Source organism: Pleurodeles waltl, chromosome 2_1 (assembly GCF_031143425.1).
Source record: "Pleurodeles waltl isolate 20211129_DDA chromosome 2_1, aPleWal1.hap1.20221129, whole genome shotgun sequence".
Classification (NCBI taxonomy): Eukaryota; Metazoa; Chordata; class Amphibia; order Caudata; family Salamandridae; genus Pleurodeles; species Pleurodeles waltl.
Genome location: NC_090438.1, coordinates 602,982,932 through 603,001,971, shown reverse-complemented (window position 1 = coordinate 603,001,971; position 19,040 = coordinate 602,982,932). Strand labels below are relative to the sequence as shown.

General features: G+C 41.6%; 1 protein-coding gene across 1 annotated transcript in view; it reads right to left on the bottom strand.

The window, feature by feature from the left end:
* Positions 1-19,040, bottom strand: part of EEPD1 (endonuclease/exonuclease/phosphatase family domain containing 1) — a 244,682-nt gene that overhangs the window by 94,731 nt on the left and 130,911 nt on the right. Inside the window, exon 2 of the mRNA XM_069215531.1 lies at positions 4,640-4,691. Coding sequence (XP_069071632.1) covers positions 4,640-4,691 — 52 coding nt within the window. The remainder of the gene's footprint in view (positions 1-4,639; positions 4,692-19,040) is intronic.

The following is a 19,040-nucleotide window of genomic DNA, read 5'->3' as shown; positions in this document are numbered from 1 at the left end:
CATCTAAACTTAAGATTCCTCTGGCAGCTTCGTCATTGGATGCGGAAAAGGCCTTCGATAGGGTCTACTGGGGTTTCTTGTCGAAGGCATTGGAATGGCATGGACTAGATACTAACTTCCGACATTTTATATCCATTCTTTATTCCTCACCATGTTATAACAAATGGTATCCGATCTCCTTTTTTCCCTCTTAAAAGGGATACTCGCCAGGGATGCCCATTATCTCCTTTACCATTTATTTTGGCTCTCAAACCTGTTCAATACCAATTAAAACGTCTGAACAATTTACGGGGTTTCAAATTAATAATGCACACATCAAATTTATGGCATGTGCTGATGAAATTATTTTGTTCATGTTTCACACTGACACTTCTCTTCCTGCATTCCTGCATGAGCTCAACTTATATTCGGATATACCTGGCTATAAACTTAATATAGACAAAACAGTGGTCTTACCACTTAATGCTCATTGCACTGGCTCTGTATTCTTTGATGCAGGATTATCTTGCAATTCTTCTAAGATGAAATGCCTTGGGGGTATTGTACTGCACTACTCTCAAGGATACATTAAAGACTAATTTAGAAATCTTATCTGCAAAGCTTGTAGATCTCACACAGAAATGGTCTCCGTTATATCTCACGTGGTGGGGCCGCTTGGACACCATTAAGATGATGCTTCTCCCTATCATTAACTTCTTCCTTATGATGCTTCCTATTAAGATACCTAAACTATTTTTTAGTTAAATTGATAAAATTCTATCCAAGTTCCTGTGGAATGGTAAACAATCCTGAATCTCTCTCTTGAAATTAAAACTTCCTAAAGTACAAGGTGGAGTTCATTTTCCTGACTTTTTAACTTATCACAAATCTTTTGGCATTAAGCAAATACATCCCTATTTATCTACACTCAATGATGCCCCTCAAAAGCTATGGTTCTCTTTGGAAGAAACATTTATTTCTCCCTTTTCCCATAAACGCATTATATTTATGTCTAAATCCCACCCCCCCCCCAAATTCTGGTTGCCCAGCACTATCTCCCATTCAGTCAACTTACTGAATCATTTTTTATTTTGCATTTTACCCCCATTAATCAATTCTTTAACAGTCCTATTTGGCACAATAGTTCTCTTAGGAAACAAGGTAAAACCTTGTGTTGGAAGGCTTGGATGACTAAAGGTATTCCTCCCATTTCCCAATTATATCATAAAGACCCTCTCATCCCTTTTACTACTCTCTCAGCAATTTATAATCCCCTTATTCGCATGAAATCCCAGTATATCAGTCTTTCTACTCTGGTCCAAGAGGCCCTCAATAAACGTATACATCATAATCATTCTTCTCTTGCATCATCTCCACACCCGATCATAACTTCTAATTATCCTAGGGCAGCTGGAATTTATAAACTTTTAAGAACGTCTGTTTCACCTAGACTCAAATCACCTATTGAGACATTGTGGGAATCAGATCTTGGTGTTGTTTGGCCAACTTTTTTATGGGATAGAATATGGTATAAGATACATTCCACTGCACGCACTGCAAGCCTCATGCAGACCCTATATTTTATTTATAATAGACTTTTCTACACTCCTGTACGCCTTTATAAACTCAAACTTGCACAAAATGTCAATTGTTGGCGCTGCCACACTCAGCAGGGTACTGACTTTCACATGTTTTTTTCTTGTCCATCCCTATCTACTTTTTGGTCCTCAATATGGTCTTGCATTTCAGCAATAGCTCAGATCTCCTTACCAATGTCATATGAATTACTGTTTTTGGGTGGCATACACGATATCTGGAGTTCATTCAGGCCTCTTGGAAAATTGGTGGACCTTTTGCTTTCTATTGCACTCTCTGTTATTACTTCTAACTGGAAATCTTGGGAGAACATTACTCTCACACAGTGGTGGAATTCTGTATGTTATCATCATAGACTTGACAGCTACAATCTCGATTCAATAGGAACTTTCTTCAAACGTCATCAGCTATGGTTGCAATTAAGTAACTATCTCTCACACACTGTGAAGGAAATAGATTTTTCTCCTCCTTTTTAAAAATGTCAATATATTTCGTGTTTTTCTTCTTATATATACTTATTTCATCTTACATTCGCTGTAACTAATGTCTATTACCTCTCTTTCCACATGGCTATCACTTGATTCCCTTTTCTATCCCTATAGCTCTTCTCCCTCTCCCTTTCTCTTTCTTCTTTCTTTATTCAAACTTGGAGTCTTTGATACTATATTGCTGTATATGCCTAATTCATTTACATGTTTAATATGCATTTATAAGTACAATATTATTTATGCACATAAATTCACAACTGCATATCTCTGTCCTGGCAATGGTAAGTTAATGTTCTTGTATTTGACTCAATAAAAAACATCTTAAAAAATATATATTTTTTTTTGCATTTTGTGTTTTTTTTTAGCTTGATGCAGGCCTTTATAGCTTCCCCAACAATAGCATTTTGCAAAAACCATGGCAAAATAAAACAAGCACTGCCAAACGCAAGATCTTTTAGCTTTTACAATATTTGTTAACGTATTGTAATGATTTAGGCAAGTACATTGGGAGTGGTGTTTTATTTATTAATGTTGTCCTTTAACCATAAAGGAACATATGGTTAGATGTAAGGGTTAATAAACTACTCTTTAACCACTGTTTTTCAAGTATGAGGTTTACATGGTTATTGTTAAGCTTTAACAAACTACCGTTACTGTTCTGGAAGTGCTTGAATTAAACTAGGAGTATATGCAAGGATGTTTGAAATACGCACATTGCATTGAATAAACTGCTAAAGTAATAAAATGAACTAGCAACATCTTCACACAACAAAGGTAATTCCCTGCTTCTAAAAGAACTGGCCTGTTATTTCATAGTACCACCAAACCAGCTGTTTTTTGTATGGTTAGGGTTTATCCTTGTATTTTTACCGCCAGGATTTTCAGGGAACACGTGGGCTTGAGGAGCCTTACAGAGGTGTTCAGGGAGGCTTTCAGACAAAAAAAAGTAATGGGGAAGTTGTGTAGTGCAGAAGGTGACATTACCGTCACAAAAGACAAACAAAATGTAAAACCGTAAGTAGCACATGGAGTTCTTCCAGCCGCAGTCAGGTTACCAAAGGATTTGTTATGGACATAACAAAGCTAAAGCTTGGCTACCAAAGGATTCACATGTCCAAGCTCCTAGGGACTTGCATGTTTTCTGGAATGCTATCGGAAAGCAGTTGAATTAGACCACCCGTAGGGGGAATTGTAATTTTTTGTAACAGGTCTTCAAGCTACAGAAAATCTTCACAAAGTCATTTAGAGGTGGTTTCAAATTCAATGCATTATTTTGAGTGTTCATATTTAGTCAATGTAAAAATTAATAATCCCCCAATGAAATGCCAAAATATCTTCAAAGATGGCTCTCCTCTTCTGTATATTTTTCTCGTCAATAAATAACCTCAATTATTTAGGTTCATGGAATGAATGCCCTAACAAGAATAAAGTTTCTTCTAACTAGACTGTACCTGTCAAATACAATACCTTTCAGAATTTCCTGGGTTGTATAGGTCAGTAGGAAGGTCCACTCATATGGCGGAGACCAATGTTCTCTCGGAAGTTAGTAACAGACCACTAGCACTGGCCACATTGGCTTGTTTCTCCCCCTTCCGCTCACTACCAGTTGTACCGGCCTCTACTCTAGCAAAGGTGGATAAACAGCACATTAATAGGACCGGGAGCGCAGAGCCATGATGGATTTCTCCAGAAGTGTGATGTGGGGTCTGGTGGTCCCAGTGTACATCCTTTGAGAATCTGGAACTGTAACACGTCTACAAAAGGTGATGTAGGTAAACATAAAATGACTAATAACTTATGGGCCTTTCCATTCCGATGAAGGCAATCTGTATCCACAACCCTTGAAGTAGTGCTCGCTTGAAAATAAGGAGAAGAGGTGTTCTTAAATCTAGTTGCGCCTTTTAGATAGCAGGGAATTTGTACAAAATGAAATGAGCTTAGCTTGCCCAAGCCTTTCATGTGGGCCTTACTAACCGTGAAATAGCAAGATTTTCTCACCTGGATTAGATAAGTCCCCCATGACATCGTAGCACCGAAATGTTGAGCTATCTGTGTCGTGTAGTATGATTGCGTAAGTGTTAAAATGTAGGGCAGTGAATGAAAGTTTAGAATGTTGAGTTTGTGGTTACACACTGAAGAATAAAGACGTGTAATACATAGATATGTGTGTGGTGTATTCACTGTCGGGCACCGAGGCTGGGGAGGACGCTACAATCTGCTCCATGTGGACTGTGCCCTTTAGCTTCCAAATAGCTAAAAACTGGAGTAGGTGGGTTAGGATGATGTTTCTGGGAAATGCTTAATTCCCTGCAACTTTCCATTAATGAAAGACAGTGGCTCCATTATAAAAAGACTAATGTTTTAAAACGGACCCTGATTTAGAACTCTTACAATAAATGTAAATGCATCAATAACTCTTAAGGAAAGGATATCTCGAGGCGGTGTGTTTGTGGGGTACAACTGCTACTGCAGGTAGTTGGGTAGGGGGCTTCCAGACATGAGAACAATGTGATAGACAATGAATTAAAAATTGATCTTCTTTTCTAATGTAAAACAACAGCGCAAAATACTCTTACCTTCTCCAATGCATCTCTGTCAGACAACTCCTGTACAGCTAACAACTTGATGCTGTATGGAGTAAAACACAAAATCACAGTCTTTAATTCTACGAAATAAATACCAAAATCATTATTATGATTACTTTTGCTTTGTTTCTGTTACCTCCATTTGGCACAATGCTGTTTTTAATTTCACCCTTCATAATTTCTGTAACAAGTTTAGCAGAGTTTGAGGCTTTGGAAAGAAATGTTTAGTTATCTCATCAAAAGTATCCAACTTCCGCTGCCCTGAGCGGTAAATGCCAAATGCCTCACTGCTTCATCTAGGATTGTTTTTTAATCAAAAGTATTTCTGGAAATGACATAATGTGAAGCCAGCCAGGCTGAAATTCCTAAAAGTCACTTTATACCTAACCATAGAATATCAACACTATAGCTTCTGCTAGAGCTCTGTGGATCCCATTGTGGGTTTAAAAACTCATACAGAACACAGGTAAAAATGTGGGTGATTTGCTAACGGGACAGGAAGGGCTGAGAAATCCCTGCCCTTCCAGCCCTAAAAGCAGCCCACAGGATGAAGCACACACTGTTACATCACAATATACCTGGTTTGCTGATGGAGAGAAATTGTGCTCCTAAATGCCTGTGGCATGTTGGAATATTTCACAAGTTTCTCTGCAGAATTACCTTCCAAACTAGAGGCGTTTTTTTAGTGTGTTTGAAAAATTCAGTTGTAAAATAAACCTTTTGGTCCCTTTTTTAAAAAGAAAAATCTTTGCAGGAGGATAATTCCTCCCAATACCTTTGTGGAGGATGGGGCTTATTCACTCACTCTTACGTGAGGTAGGTATTAAAACATTTTCCAGAGCTGCTTTTTCATGCAAATCCAGCCCTTCACTACGTTGTCTAGACTACTTGTTCTGTTTGTAGATTTGAATACATTTTGTACAAAAAACACATTTCCAAAAGAGAGTAACAATAACATGCTTCCCTGGGTTCAATCACCAATCCCCTCCCCTTCCAACCATTGATATCAAACAGTTTGTGAATCACCAGCATGCTACAAAATACAAACCCAAGAAGAAAAGTAAATATTTTCTAGAAATGCAACAAACAGAGCGGAGAGCTACCATAATGTATATTCCAGAGGTTAGGTGTCAACTTTATGCAAAAAGTGCAAAACCAAAGAACAGAGGAAGGGGGAAGAAGGGAAGGAAAGATATAGGGGCAGAGATGAGACAGCCTCAAAGAATTGTGAACCTTAGTAAATCAGCCTGGACTTTCCAAGTCCAAACACCAGGAGATGCCAGAGTTCGGGTCCTTATGGGCGAAGGTACCATTCAGTCTTACAATTTGTCACTGTAGCCTCGCCCACCCTCTGTTCGAAATGGAACAACATAGTGGCCACTTCCTCAGTGCACCAACTTTCATCTCATGTCATTAATTACCCCTTCTCTGTAAATCATCAAGGATTTTAAATAGCTTACAACAGATTCCTGCCTGGACGCTGTCTCTATGCTGCCTAGATCAAGAGGTAAGTGTGCCTCCCTATACAAGCTTCGTCTCTGGGTTTATTTGATTTTTTAATCTTGCAAGCAGAACAAGCTTTGAGAATAACAGAATGCTAGAGTAGGGACCTGATTGCACCTACTTGTTAACTCCTTGCTTGGACAGTGTACTAGCATGCTAACCTCTACCCCATTTTCACACTAAGGGCCTCATTACGACTATGGCGGTGGTCGGACTGCTCCCAATGTGGCGGTTCGACCACCACATTACGATTGCGGCGGTAGTGTCACAGTCAGACTGCCAGCACCGCCAGTTTTCCTCCATAGGAGGGGACGGGAGGTGCTGGCGGTCCTAATCCGCCATGGCTGCACTGCAAGCAGCGCCACCATGGGGATTAAGACCCCCTTCTCCATCAGCGGTTACCTAACAGTAGCACCGCCATGTAACTGCTGGCAGAGATGGGTTGCAGGGGGCTCCAGGAGGGCCCCTGCACTGCCCATGCACTTGGCATGGGCAGTGCAGTTCCCCCCCTGGCCAGCTCTGTTGCGATGTTCACTGTCTGTTTTGCAGACAGTTAACACTGCGACAGGTGCTGGTGCACCCTACGCACTACAGCACTTCCGCCAGCTCTATTATGAGCCAGCGTCAATGTTGTAGCCCGGTTCTCAATGGACCAACAGGCGGAAACACAATTTCCTTGCGCTGACGCAGTGGGAAACTCTTAATGGGGCCTCACTGGGGGCAACCTCACAGTCAGGACTTCGGCAGACGATGTTGTTCATCCGCCAATGTCATAATCAACCCCTAAGTGTGTGTGTGTGATGCTGTGACACACATGCTCCACAGCAGACATGACTCCGCTGCCTACTTTAGGTGTGCTAGCACTTTCTGAAATATATTGCACATGTGCTGCAGAAATGGGACATTAGGCAGAGGATGGCATTTCACATCAAGTGTTCTGCACCCAGAAATGTGCAGGTCCCTTTCAGTGCATCATGTAACAGTGCACAGCGGTGTAAGCATGGCACATTGACTCTCTTATGCACATAAGAGGCGGAGCATGCAGCTTTAAATAGGCAGAGAGTACCATCAATTCCCAGCAGCAAGCAGGCACTCTAGGACAAGGGGTACCTGCACTTCTATTCCATTTCAAACACTGACGGCACAGCAATTCACTGTAACCAGGCATGTGAAAGATGGCCACTGCAGCCAGGTATACAACTTGCCACCGTTCTCTTGAGGTATTAGTGTTACTTGCATCCTTGATTGCTCCCAGTGATTTATTTCCCAGTTTAGCAGGGTTGCGCAACCTTGAAAACAGAGTTTATTTCCACTCATCATGCAGAAGTTCTCCCAGCAGATTTATCAGTTCCTGGAAATGCTAGCCCACAGTAATGCTTGGATACTGCTGATGCAAGAGCCTGGATGACAATGTATGATGCACGAGCCAAGGATAAACCAGAAGTGAAACGAGCACAACACACACCAAGGTTATCTTAAATCTACTCTCATTCTTACACTCGAAGTGTGCCAACTAACTGTACCCCAGAAAACTGAACCACCACAAAAAATAATGCGTCCAGGAGGCCTGAGAGGCACCTTTTCGGGACAGATCACATTAGAAAAGGAGTTAATTATTCGAAATAAGGATACAATATAGAATGTTTAAAAGGTGCTTCTGACAATTTTTCTTTTTACCAGAAACTTGCACAAAGGCTATTCCTTTATGACACTGGAGTATTTCAGCTGTTCAGGTCAAAGGAAGTGTGTCTTTGGGCCCCAGGAGACCACTTTCATTAGCGAGTTTTAGTTCACGACTAAAATGTAAAAATTAATCGTGCCCTGAGTATATTTATTTAATATAGCATCTGCTTTGAAATCCATCAATGTTCAGTTATTGTATTGTAGTTGTGTTTATATAGCGCTTCAAACCCTTATCTAGACACCAAAGTCTATTAGCAGACAGCAAGGATGGCGCATCATGTTGTGTGTTTGGGTGGAAGGATGCTGAATTACTGTTTCATCTTTGTGGGAAGTTGCGGTACTAAGTATTCAACAGGTTCCGTTTTAAGTACTTTATTACACAAGGTGCAGAGCATGGAAAAACACCGCTCACATCCCGATGTCCTACCTCCAACTGTCACTTTCTGAACATTCTTCACTCAAATGCTACTGATGGTTGCGAGACTCAGCACGAGCCCCTTGCGAGAAAAGGCACGAGCCCACAACACCTCCCACCTCCCCCTCCTTATAAAGAACAATAACACACACCCTCCTTGTAAAGAACAATAGCACACCCCTCTTTATAAATAACAATATATCAGAGTTCAATACAAAAGTTTTCTTAAAGATAAGAAAGTGAAAAGAAAGAAGACAATGTACAAGTACTTATACAACTATATAAGAAATTTAAAAGAATTAAATGCACTAAAATTAATTTACTAAATTCATGTGTATAGCCTTCAATCAGGTAGGTAGCTTCCTTATCCTACCCTCTTCTTTTATATTCATATCATCAGGTGCTTCACCTGCTGTTGAATTGTCTCATCACCCCTTAATGACTTTTCAGTAAGCCCCTTTAATTGTGTTTCTTCTTCCACCAAAATGTGATTATCATAACTCTCATTGATGGTCAAATCTGGCAAAGAACTCGTACCACACAATTTTTCATCTTCAACAAATCATTCAAATGATTTATTCTGACTGACATCTCTCCATTCTTTAATATTACTCAAAGCCATACGTTTAAGATTCCAAACCTTGCCACTGCATAATCAGACGACATTGTGTAACACTTCCACTACTTCTTCTGGTTCATAGAATTTGCTGTCCCCTTTTGTTACGAAACCAGGTTTCTTTATGTGAACCCAGTCCCACACCTGAATGGACACAGGTTTAGTTCTGTTTTTAGTATCATAGTAATGTTTACATTTCAAATGTCCTTCAAATGTCCTTCAGTTACTGTTTTCCTAAAGGCCTCAGTAGACCATGTTTCCACATATGTGCCATCCAACCAGCTTGGACAGTACTTGGTTCTCGGGTTTCTTCTCTTTATGATTAAGAAGGGAGACAACCCTGTTGCTTCATTCTTAGTAACCTCATAAGTCCAAACTGCCTTTAGTACCTGAACTTCCCAGTCTATGTGATTTATCCCTGGAGATTGTACGACTCATTTAAGAAGAACACGGTTCCCACTAGGATTATACAACCAGGTGTTTTTCAGTCTACACCCTACGTTTTTACAATATTGAATGAAGGCTTGTGACATAAATTGTACTCCATTTTCACTTACTACAGTGGATGGAATGCCCTCAGAGCTGAAAACTGAATCCATGAAACACAATACCGAATTGGAATCCCGCATTCTGTACAATTTTGACATCAGGCCACCTAGTAAATAATTCCATAATCACTATGATGTACTTTGGTAGAGGTCCTACTGGACCCATTATATCAATTGCTATGGAATCCCATGGATTCATTGATCCAAAGTCTCCACTCATCAGGGGCCTGGAAGTTTGAAGAGACTTATCTGCTCTCAAACATTCCATACATTCTTCAACAGTACGTTCTCTCTCTGTAACTATCCCAGGCCACCAAAACAACTTTTTAACTGTAGCCTTGGTACGACTAATACCAAAATGACCTTGATGGCACAGTGCCAAAATGTTATTGCAAAGTCCATGAGGAGGAACTATTCTCTCTCCCCTTAATAACATTCCTCCCTCAAGGGAAAGTTCAGAATGTATTTCCCAGAAAGGTCGGACTGTGTCTGTTAACATTCTTTTACTAGGCCATACCTCTTCAATGTACTTCATTACTTCTTGTAATATAGTGTCATTTTTATACTCCTGCTCCCATTCCTCTTTATTTATCACCAGAACTCCATTATCATATAATAATGCTATTTGAAATTCACTCCATACTTCATCTTCACACTCCTCTAGTTGCACAGGCATTCTAGATAGAAAATCTGCTACTACATTTTACTTTCCTGGCATATATATTATGATAAAATCTTGCATGTGAATGGAGATCCTAGCAATTCTTGCTGATGCAACTGTGGTACCTTCTGTTGTCAATAATTTAACTAAAGGTTTGTGATCACAATGGATTGTAGCAGGCTTACCCCACACACATGCTCAGAAGTATTCCAGTGCCCAAGCGCATGCAAGTGCTTCTCTTTCAATAGTAGGGTATTCTTCTGATGGTGTTAATGACCTAGAAGCAAATGCTATTATATTTTCTCTACCCTTTTTATCTTTTGGGCTACGCATAGCTCCTAACCCCTTATTGCTAGCGTCTGTCGAAATTATGCATTCCTCATTAGGATCAAAACCTCCCAGCCTGGCAACTTCAGTAATTCCTTCTTTTATGGTTGCAAGGTCTTTCAAATTGTTGTGACCGTTCAAATTTTGTACAAGATTTAAGAAGTTCCCTGACGAAAAAACACTTCTCAGCAAACTTGGGTATAAATTTAGCACAAAATTCTGCCAGACCTAAAAATGATGGAATCTCATCTTTACTTTTAGGTGTGGGAGCATACTTAATGGTGTGTACTAATTTAGGTGTAGGTCTCACTCCAAACTCATCAATCACATGGCCTAGATAAGTTACATTTTTCTCTGGAAATCTGCCTTTTGAGCATTCCACTTTCAACACCTTCGACTCAAGAATAGATAGTACCTTATCCAATTTAATATCATGCTTCTGTCTATTCTTACCAAAGATCAGAATATCATCTTGGGAAAATTTAACAGAGAGAACCGCCTTCAAAGACCGAATCAACAACAACACACACAGCCACAAGGAGCTCTTCAACTTCGTGAAGGAACTCTCCAATCCCAGCACCAACACCAATGACATCCCGCCATCCCAAGACCTCTGCGACTCCCTAGCCTCCTACTTACACAGCAAGATTGCAGGCATCCACAACAGCTTCAGCACCCAGACCTCTCCCCTGGCAACCACCAACACAGACTCACCTCCAACCAACCTCCTGCTCTCCTGGACCCCCGTCAATGACAACGACACCATCGAAATCATGAACACCCTCCACTCCCGCTCTCCATCTGACCCCTGGCTTCACCACATCCTCAACAAAGCAAGCTCTGTCATAGCACCCCAACTTCAGAAGATCATCAACAGCTCCTTTGAGTCCACCACCTTACCGGAGAGCTGGAATCATGCTGAGACCAACGCCCTCCTCGAAAAACCCCAGGCGAACCCAAAGGACCTCAAGAACGTTCGGCCTATCTCCCGGCTCCCCTTTCCCGGAAAGAGTCATCGAGAAGGCTGTCAACAGACAACTAACGTGCTTACGTGAGGAGAACTGCACCCTGGACCCTCCTCAATCCAGATTCCGCAGCAACCACAGTACAGAAACTGCCCTCATCGCCGCCACTGACGACATCAGAACAATACTGAACAATGGCAAAACCGTGGCCCTCATCCTCCTGGATCTCTCGGCCACGTTCGACACAGTCTGCCACCACACCCTACGCTCTCTCCTCAGCAATGCAGGAATCCGCGACAGAGCCCTGGACTGGGTCACCTCCTATCTCACCGACAGAACCCAAAGAGTCTGCCTCCCCCCATTCCGCTTGGAGGCCACCGAAATCATCTGCGGCATACCCCAGGGTTCGTCCCTCATCCTGACCCTCTCCAACATCTACATGGCCCGCTCGCTAACATCGCCCAATCCCACAACCTCAACATCATCCAATCCCACAACCTCAACATCATCTCATACGCCGACGATACCCACCTGATCCTCTCCCTCACCAAGGACTCCGCCAAGACCAACCTCCATAAAGGAATGAAGGCCATCGTCGAATGGATGAAGAGCAGCTGCCTCAAACTCAAATCTGACAAGACGGAAGTCCTCATCTTCGGCTCCATCCCATCCGCCTGGGATGACTCCTGGTGGCCTGCCACTCTCAGAGCCGCTCCGACTCGCACCGACCACGCGCGCAAACCTAAGATTCCTCTTCAACTCCTCATTATCCATGACTCAGCAAGTCAACGCCATCTCCTCTTCCTGCTTCAACACTCTCTGCATGCTCCAAATGATCTACAAATGGATACCCACCGAAACTGGAAGAACAGTCACCCAAGCCCTCGTAAATAGCAAGCTGGACTACGGCAATGCAGGGAAAACAGCCAAACTCCAGAAGAGGCTCCAACGCATACAGAACGCCTCTGCATGCCTCATCCTGGACATCCCCTGCCACTGTCACATCAGAGACCACCTGAGGAACCTGCACTGGCTCCCAGTCAACAAGAGAATCACAATCAAACTCCTCACCCACGCTCACAAAGAACTGCACAACACCAGACCAGAATATCTCAAAAGACGGCTCTCCTTCTACACCCCGACCCGACATCTCCGCTCCACCGACCTCGCCCTCGCAACCGTCCCATGCGTCTGCAGAACTACAACCGGCGGTAGATCATTCTTGCACCTCTCTGGCAAAACGTGAAACACTTTTCCCATCCACCTGCGCCAGACCAAAGACCTCCTTACCTTCAGGAAACGTCTCAAGGCCTGGCTGTTCGAGCAGTAGCAGCACCTTCCCCCTCCTCAGCGCCTTGAGACCCTCACGGGTGAGTAGTGCGCTTTACAAATTCCTGATTGATTGATTGAACATTCCATTCTGTGCCAAATATATTGAACATCAACCGCTGAAAAACCGCAGTAGTGGATGCCAAGCCAAAACGCATGCGGCAAAATTGGAAACACCCGTCAGGTGTAATAAACGCTTTATATTTTCGGGAGTCCGGTGTTAATGAGATTTGGTGATATGCAGAAAACAAATCAAGGGTAGAAAACCATCTTGCGCCTTTAAGTAAAGTCACCATCTCATTAATCTGAGGTAATGGAAATTTGTCAATGATAATATTATTATTGAGGTGTCGGAGGTCAACACTCAATCTTAGCTTGCCATTACTGCATCGTGCTACCACCATCGGAGAGATCCACTCCGACGCCTCTACAGGTTCAATTACCCCTAACTCCACCAATTTCTCCAGTTCCTTAGAGGCCTCCTCTCTTACTACTATAGGTACATTTCTGACTTTATGGACTTTTGGAACTGCCCCTTTTTTGTAGACAAATTTTGTGTTCAAAACCCACCAGGTTACTTAATCCTTGCTTAAATACAGCAGGGAATTTTTTACATATCCTGTTCCCCATTAAGGTGTTTTGGTCACAATCAATACTTGTTCTTTGCTATTCAGGTCTAATACATTATACCAGTCTTTTTGGTCACACTACTCTAAAACTGGTGGACCACGTTTAGCCACATACAACTTAACACATGACACTCTATGCTTAAACTTGAAAATTAACCACCTGAACCCCAATATTTCAATTTTTTATCAACCATTACCTTCGAGATCAATATGAGACGGAATCAAATATGCCCTAATTTTCACCACAAATACCTTCTCCCAAGTGTCCTCATTAATAATGGTGTAAGGAGATCCAGAAACAGCAAACATATTTACATCCACCACTCCAATGGTCATTCTGCCTTCTGGCTTCCCTTTACACACATCATTATGTATGTTTAAAATCAAGTTTTCTTTTACATTTTTGACACCACTTGATCTCTCCTCTTTAGAATCCTGTTCCGAATCACTTCATTCCGACATATCTTTTCTTTCCTCATTGACAAATTTTACATTTTTGCTCTATTTACAAACTTTTTCAAAGTGACCCCAGTACCACAATTTTTGCATTTTTGGTTAATAGCAGAACAAGTTTTACTGTATGTGAGATGTTCCTTATTGTTGCATTCTGTTGACTGATTCAACTTCCTTTTCATTTTGTTTCATAGCTGCAACACATTTTTCAGATATTTCAGCCTTCCTTAGTATAGCCAGAATAACCTGTCTTGAATAGCGGGATTGTTAGTATGCATGACAATCTGGTCCCTTATTAAGTCTTCCTGTAAGTTGCCAAAACTACAATCACTGGCCAATTTTTGTAACTCTGCCACATATTCATCAATAATTTCAACTTTAATCTGTTTGCACTGGCAAATGTTATACCTAGTGATATCTGTACATACTTTGGTATGGAAATGTTTGTCCAAGTCATTAAGTGCTGCATTGAAATCACGTGCCTCCCCTTAAAGGAGTTTTAGAAATACAAGAAAACATTTTTAAACCCATAGGTCACAAGGAATGTAAAAGAATCCTTATTTGTTGGACAGATGACATATTACCAGCTTCATCAATAGTTTTAATATAGTTTACAAAATATTCTCTCCGTTCCCTCCACTTCCAAGGAGGTTCAGACCCAGTTGTCGAGAATGACTGTGGGGGACTGATATTAAAAGTAGCGTTGCTCATGACAATAATAGATCAAGAATCAACAGTAATGAACTAAATTAAGGTTCAGTCTTTGATATTTAATAGTAAATTGCTTTTTCCAGGCAACAAGAAAAATATTTTTTTATAGTGTTTGTTTGTTGTAGCGTTTATTCCCCTGTGCGATGCAGGGATGTTTCTATAAATAAAAAACAAAGAGAGAATGCCGAACGGATAAGTAGTGTCTGTTGCTAAGCAATGCCGAATGAGAGGAATACGGAAGCAATGTAGCCAAGGCACGCCCCAGAATACCTTGCGTGAAATTACGCTGCATTGCGATTAACGAGCGCAAGGAAGCTGGTGATGCAAGCGCTTGCGCCCCCGAATGCCTGGCGCTGAGTTCCGAAGAACAGCTCGGTCCAAAAAGCTGTCTCGCGCACAGGGAGTTTCTCGGAATAAAGCTTATATAAAATCTAGTAAAATCGTGTGTGCCACTAACTATTATGATTTTTTTTTCCTTCAACATCCGAATCCTCAAACTGCAACTTAGTACGGCTCCCTCTTGAAACTTCCGAAGTGTACAAGATCAGCATTGTGGGTTTGCTTCTATACCTTGAAGCTCGTTGCCAACTTGTCGTAGTAAGTACTCAACAGCTTCCGTTTTAAGTACTTTACTACACAAGGTACAGAGCATGGAAAAACACAGCTCACATCCCGATGTCCTTCCTCCAACCATCCTGTTCCAAACATTCTTCACTCGAATAGTACAGATGGTTGCGAGACTCGGCACAAGCCCCTTGCAAGAAAAGTCACAAGCCCACAACAGAAGTGTCCTAGTGCGATGCGTGCAGTGTCGCTCTAATCCATGAGGAGTGGATTGAGCATCTCTCGTCGCTATGATCTTGTAGTTATGCCTATGCCTGGTATGAGAGACTTAAGTGCACACGTGTAGTGAAGGACATCAGGTCAATACATCTAAGCCACCTTGACCTTCCTTGCATTCTTTCCTGAGTAGTGCTCTCAAATGACAAGGTACAGCACCTGTCCTAGTGCCAATACGGTTTGTGCCAAATACCAAATATGTTTCGCACATAGGCAATAATCTTTCTGAAGAGTTTCTCCGCTCATATCATCAAAAGCTCTCACAGGTTAAGCTAAGACACGTTTCTTTCTCTCCTGATAAGGTGGGATGGACTATATCCACCAATCACTGTTCTTACTGGCTTCCAGGCACTTGGGGCCTAATTTAGAGTTTGGTAGAGGGTGTTACTCCATCACAAATGTGACGGATATCCCGTCTGCCATGTTTCGATCACAATATATCCTATGGGAAACGTAATACGGTGGAGGGGATATCCCTCAAGATTGTGATGGAGTCACCCATCTGCAAAACTTTAAATCAGACCCTTGGTCTTCAACAACAGGATAAAACCCATGACTGCAATAAAACAAAAGGCCCAGCAGACCTGGTATGCGTCTAGTTTAATTAATAGTTTGAGATTGATATAAGCATTTCTATCCACCATTTTTATGGTGGTTACACAATAGATCTACAACACAACCAAGAACATAATGGCTTAGCTTTAGATCTTACAAAGCTTCACATACCAAATAAAGTGATGTGTTCCTGAGCAGGTAACTTAATGAATACATAGCCCTCCCGCACTATGGATTTTCCTAAATATGTACACAGCAGACATTTAATAAATGTGGGTGCCACACTCCTCCATTCTTGAAGCTCCAAACTCTGAAATAAGTGTCAGGATCTCAGACCTACATTATAGGGTCAAGTAAATTCCCAATCAAAGCAGAGTGTGATCATGTGAAAATCCCATAACAACCTGTGGGAACGAGTTCCTATACTTTGGCTGTTTGATTTCTAGTAATGTACCACGAGTTATCAGGCCACACCAGACACTTATCTTACGGCTCACCTCTATAATGTCTAGATGTCTACATATTGGGCCTATAACTGTCAGATATCTTTGTCAAAATGCATAGGTAAGTACAAAAAGTGAATTAAAATTATAGGATATTCCTGGATTTTGGTGGCTGGAAGAGTTACTCTGACACTAGGTGTTTGTCCCGGTTCTCATGAAACCCAGTCTATTTTTAGTAGGCCTCCTCTTCAACTGACTGCATCTAGACGTCAGCTTACTGAGAATGTCAAACCACACCATAGTGGCACAACCCTTATGAGCACAGATAACCAATCTCTAACTGGAGATCAGCATATGTTTATGTGCTTTTTCTATGCACTGCCTTTTTGACTGGATCTACTTACCGTTGCTTAGAGCCATGATACAGGTATACACTGGGCACCTGCATGTCCGAAAAGATCTCTATCTCCTGTAGAGTCCCATATTGTCTTCTGTCGTCTTCAGACTTTGGTACTCTACTCAAAGATAACAGCATCAAGGTTCAACAATATGCCTATGATACACAATTCTACTTGAAAATCTCGCCTGCCTCAAACACTGCCTGCACATCTTTCAAACCCTGATGTCCAGCGCTTATTTGAAGCTTCAAAACTAAATGCATCATTTACAAAGTCATCACAACCAGCACCCTTTCTTATCTTGCAGAGAAGTTCGCCATCTCTGGTGGTACTTGGCACACCCATAGCTAGGACACCATCGGACTGCAGCATGAGAAGTGTAAAAACAAAAAACAAAGACAGCAGGACTTCTTTATCTGTGCATTCACGATCTGTAACCAGCATCTCTGTATCCATCAAGACACCCCGATTCTGCTCTATGTTTAGCAAAGAGTTGAAGACTCACCTACCTCTCCTGTCGCTCGTTGTCTTTGACCCTTTACAGCTGTCCACTGTCTTTTGGCTAGGTTTGGGCTCTAGAAATACCATATTATATACATATATACAAAGTATGAATGACAACATCCACAGTGCTCACTGTCAGGAAAGGCCTTGTGACACTTTTGTATCCACTCCTGTCCAATCATAGATACCAGTACTTCCTTCACAAGTAGGTGACATCCTGTCACCAGCTCGAAATTAGAGCAATTATAAGCTACATGGCCCACAGGAACTACGCCATGATTACATACAAACCCGAAGGGAATATGTGTGGTTTTTATGTGACTGCAAGTAGTAAAGGCTTTATTTCAAATCGAAACAGAATTTGTAGGATATTTTCCACCTACTGTCCGTGTCATTACAGCTCTTTAAAGCCCCCGCATCTCTACAGCCTCTTACAACTAATGTTAGCAGGATACTCTGATTTCACAGAGGACACATTCAACGCACCCTGGGGAAACCTGTACAAACTCTCCTGGCGCCACTTTACTTTAGCTCTTGACACGTGCACTCATGTATCCTTGTACACATACAAACAAAAACAATGGCAAACAGACACACGAGCATAAGTCTCCTTTTTGAAATACAGTCTAGCCCTTTTTTGTGGTTTATTTTTCCCTTCCGGTCACCATTTCCCCAAAGCAAACAGCGTTTTGCCTGAGCACCTAGGCTCCCCTATGACGGGCATGCAGGTGATGCACGTTCAGGACAGCAGGACAGCTAGTGCTGCTCTCCTTTTCGTGAGTTGTGTCCTCCGCTTGGCTTATGAACCTGCGCCAGTCACAGGATTGGTGGGACACCCTTTAGAGAAATACAAATATGTTTTCAAGTGTCGAATGGTAGAGTTGGAACACGTAATTATTAAAACGTAAACAATCTCGGTAAGTGTTTGTTTAGTTGCCACAGAATGTATCACATAGTGCTGGGTTCCATAGGAAGATCATTGGATGTGCTGCTGGGTCCCAGAGGTTCGCTATCTGTGGTTAACATATGCTAAGCAGACTGGTCCTTTTGTAGGTGAGTGCTTTAAAATAGAATTGTTCTTCTACTGCTTCACCTAAAGTCACCTCCGTACACAAGTGAACCAATGAAAATGTAGTATTACTAGCAAATGACTCCACGGACTTCCTTAGTTACAGAAACCACAGCAGTTTCGATGACAAACAAAATATCTAGTTTTCAAGACAAACATTTGATGTGGTCGGGGGTTCCTGCAATGCAGTAAGATGCCACTTCTCTCTTTTTTTCTACTTTGACCCACAGTAACCAGTGTGAATTGTTTTTACTTTGACCTACAGTACCCATTGTGATTTTTTTTTTACTTTGACCCACAGTAACCATTGTGATTTTTTTTTACTCTGACCCACAGTAACCATTGTGAAAAAACACGAAGCTCAGAAAAAGGCCCAGGCAGCCTAAAAAGAGCTAGAAGACATGCTGTAGTAGCTTTGCTTATATGCGGGATTTTATAGAAACATTGTCAGAATTCCGGAATTGGAACCGAGTTAAGTTATCTGCATAAAAGGGTGTTGAATGTGATTTCATAGAAAAACAGTTTCATACTAGTTCTGAGAACCCATTAATCGAAATGTTCAAGATAAGTGGTATTTACTATTTGGTAGAACCCGATTCAAGGAAACTGTATTTTTACTACTTGCCTTCCTTCCTTGTGTTTTTTTTTTTTTAACTGTACCTGCCATTAATCGTGTAACTGTGTCTGTCAGTTTTTCTTTACGGTTTGCATTGATCGTTTTGTGTCTGGATGTCCTTTCATTT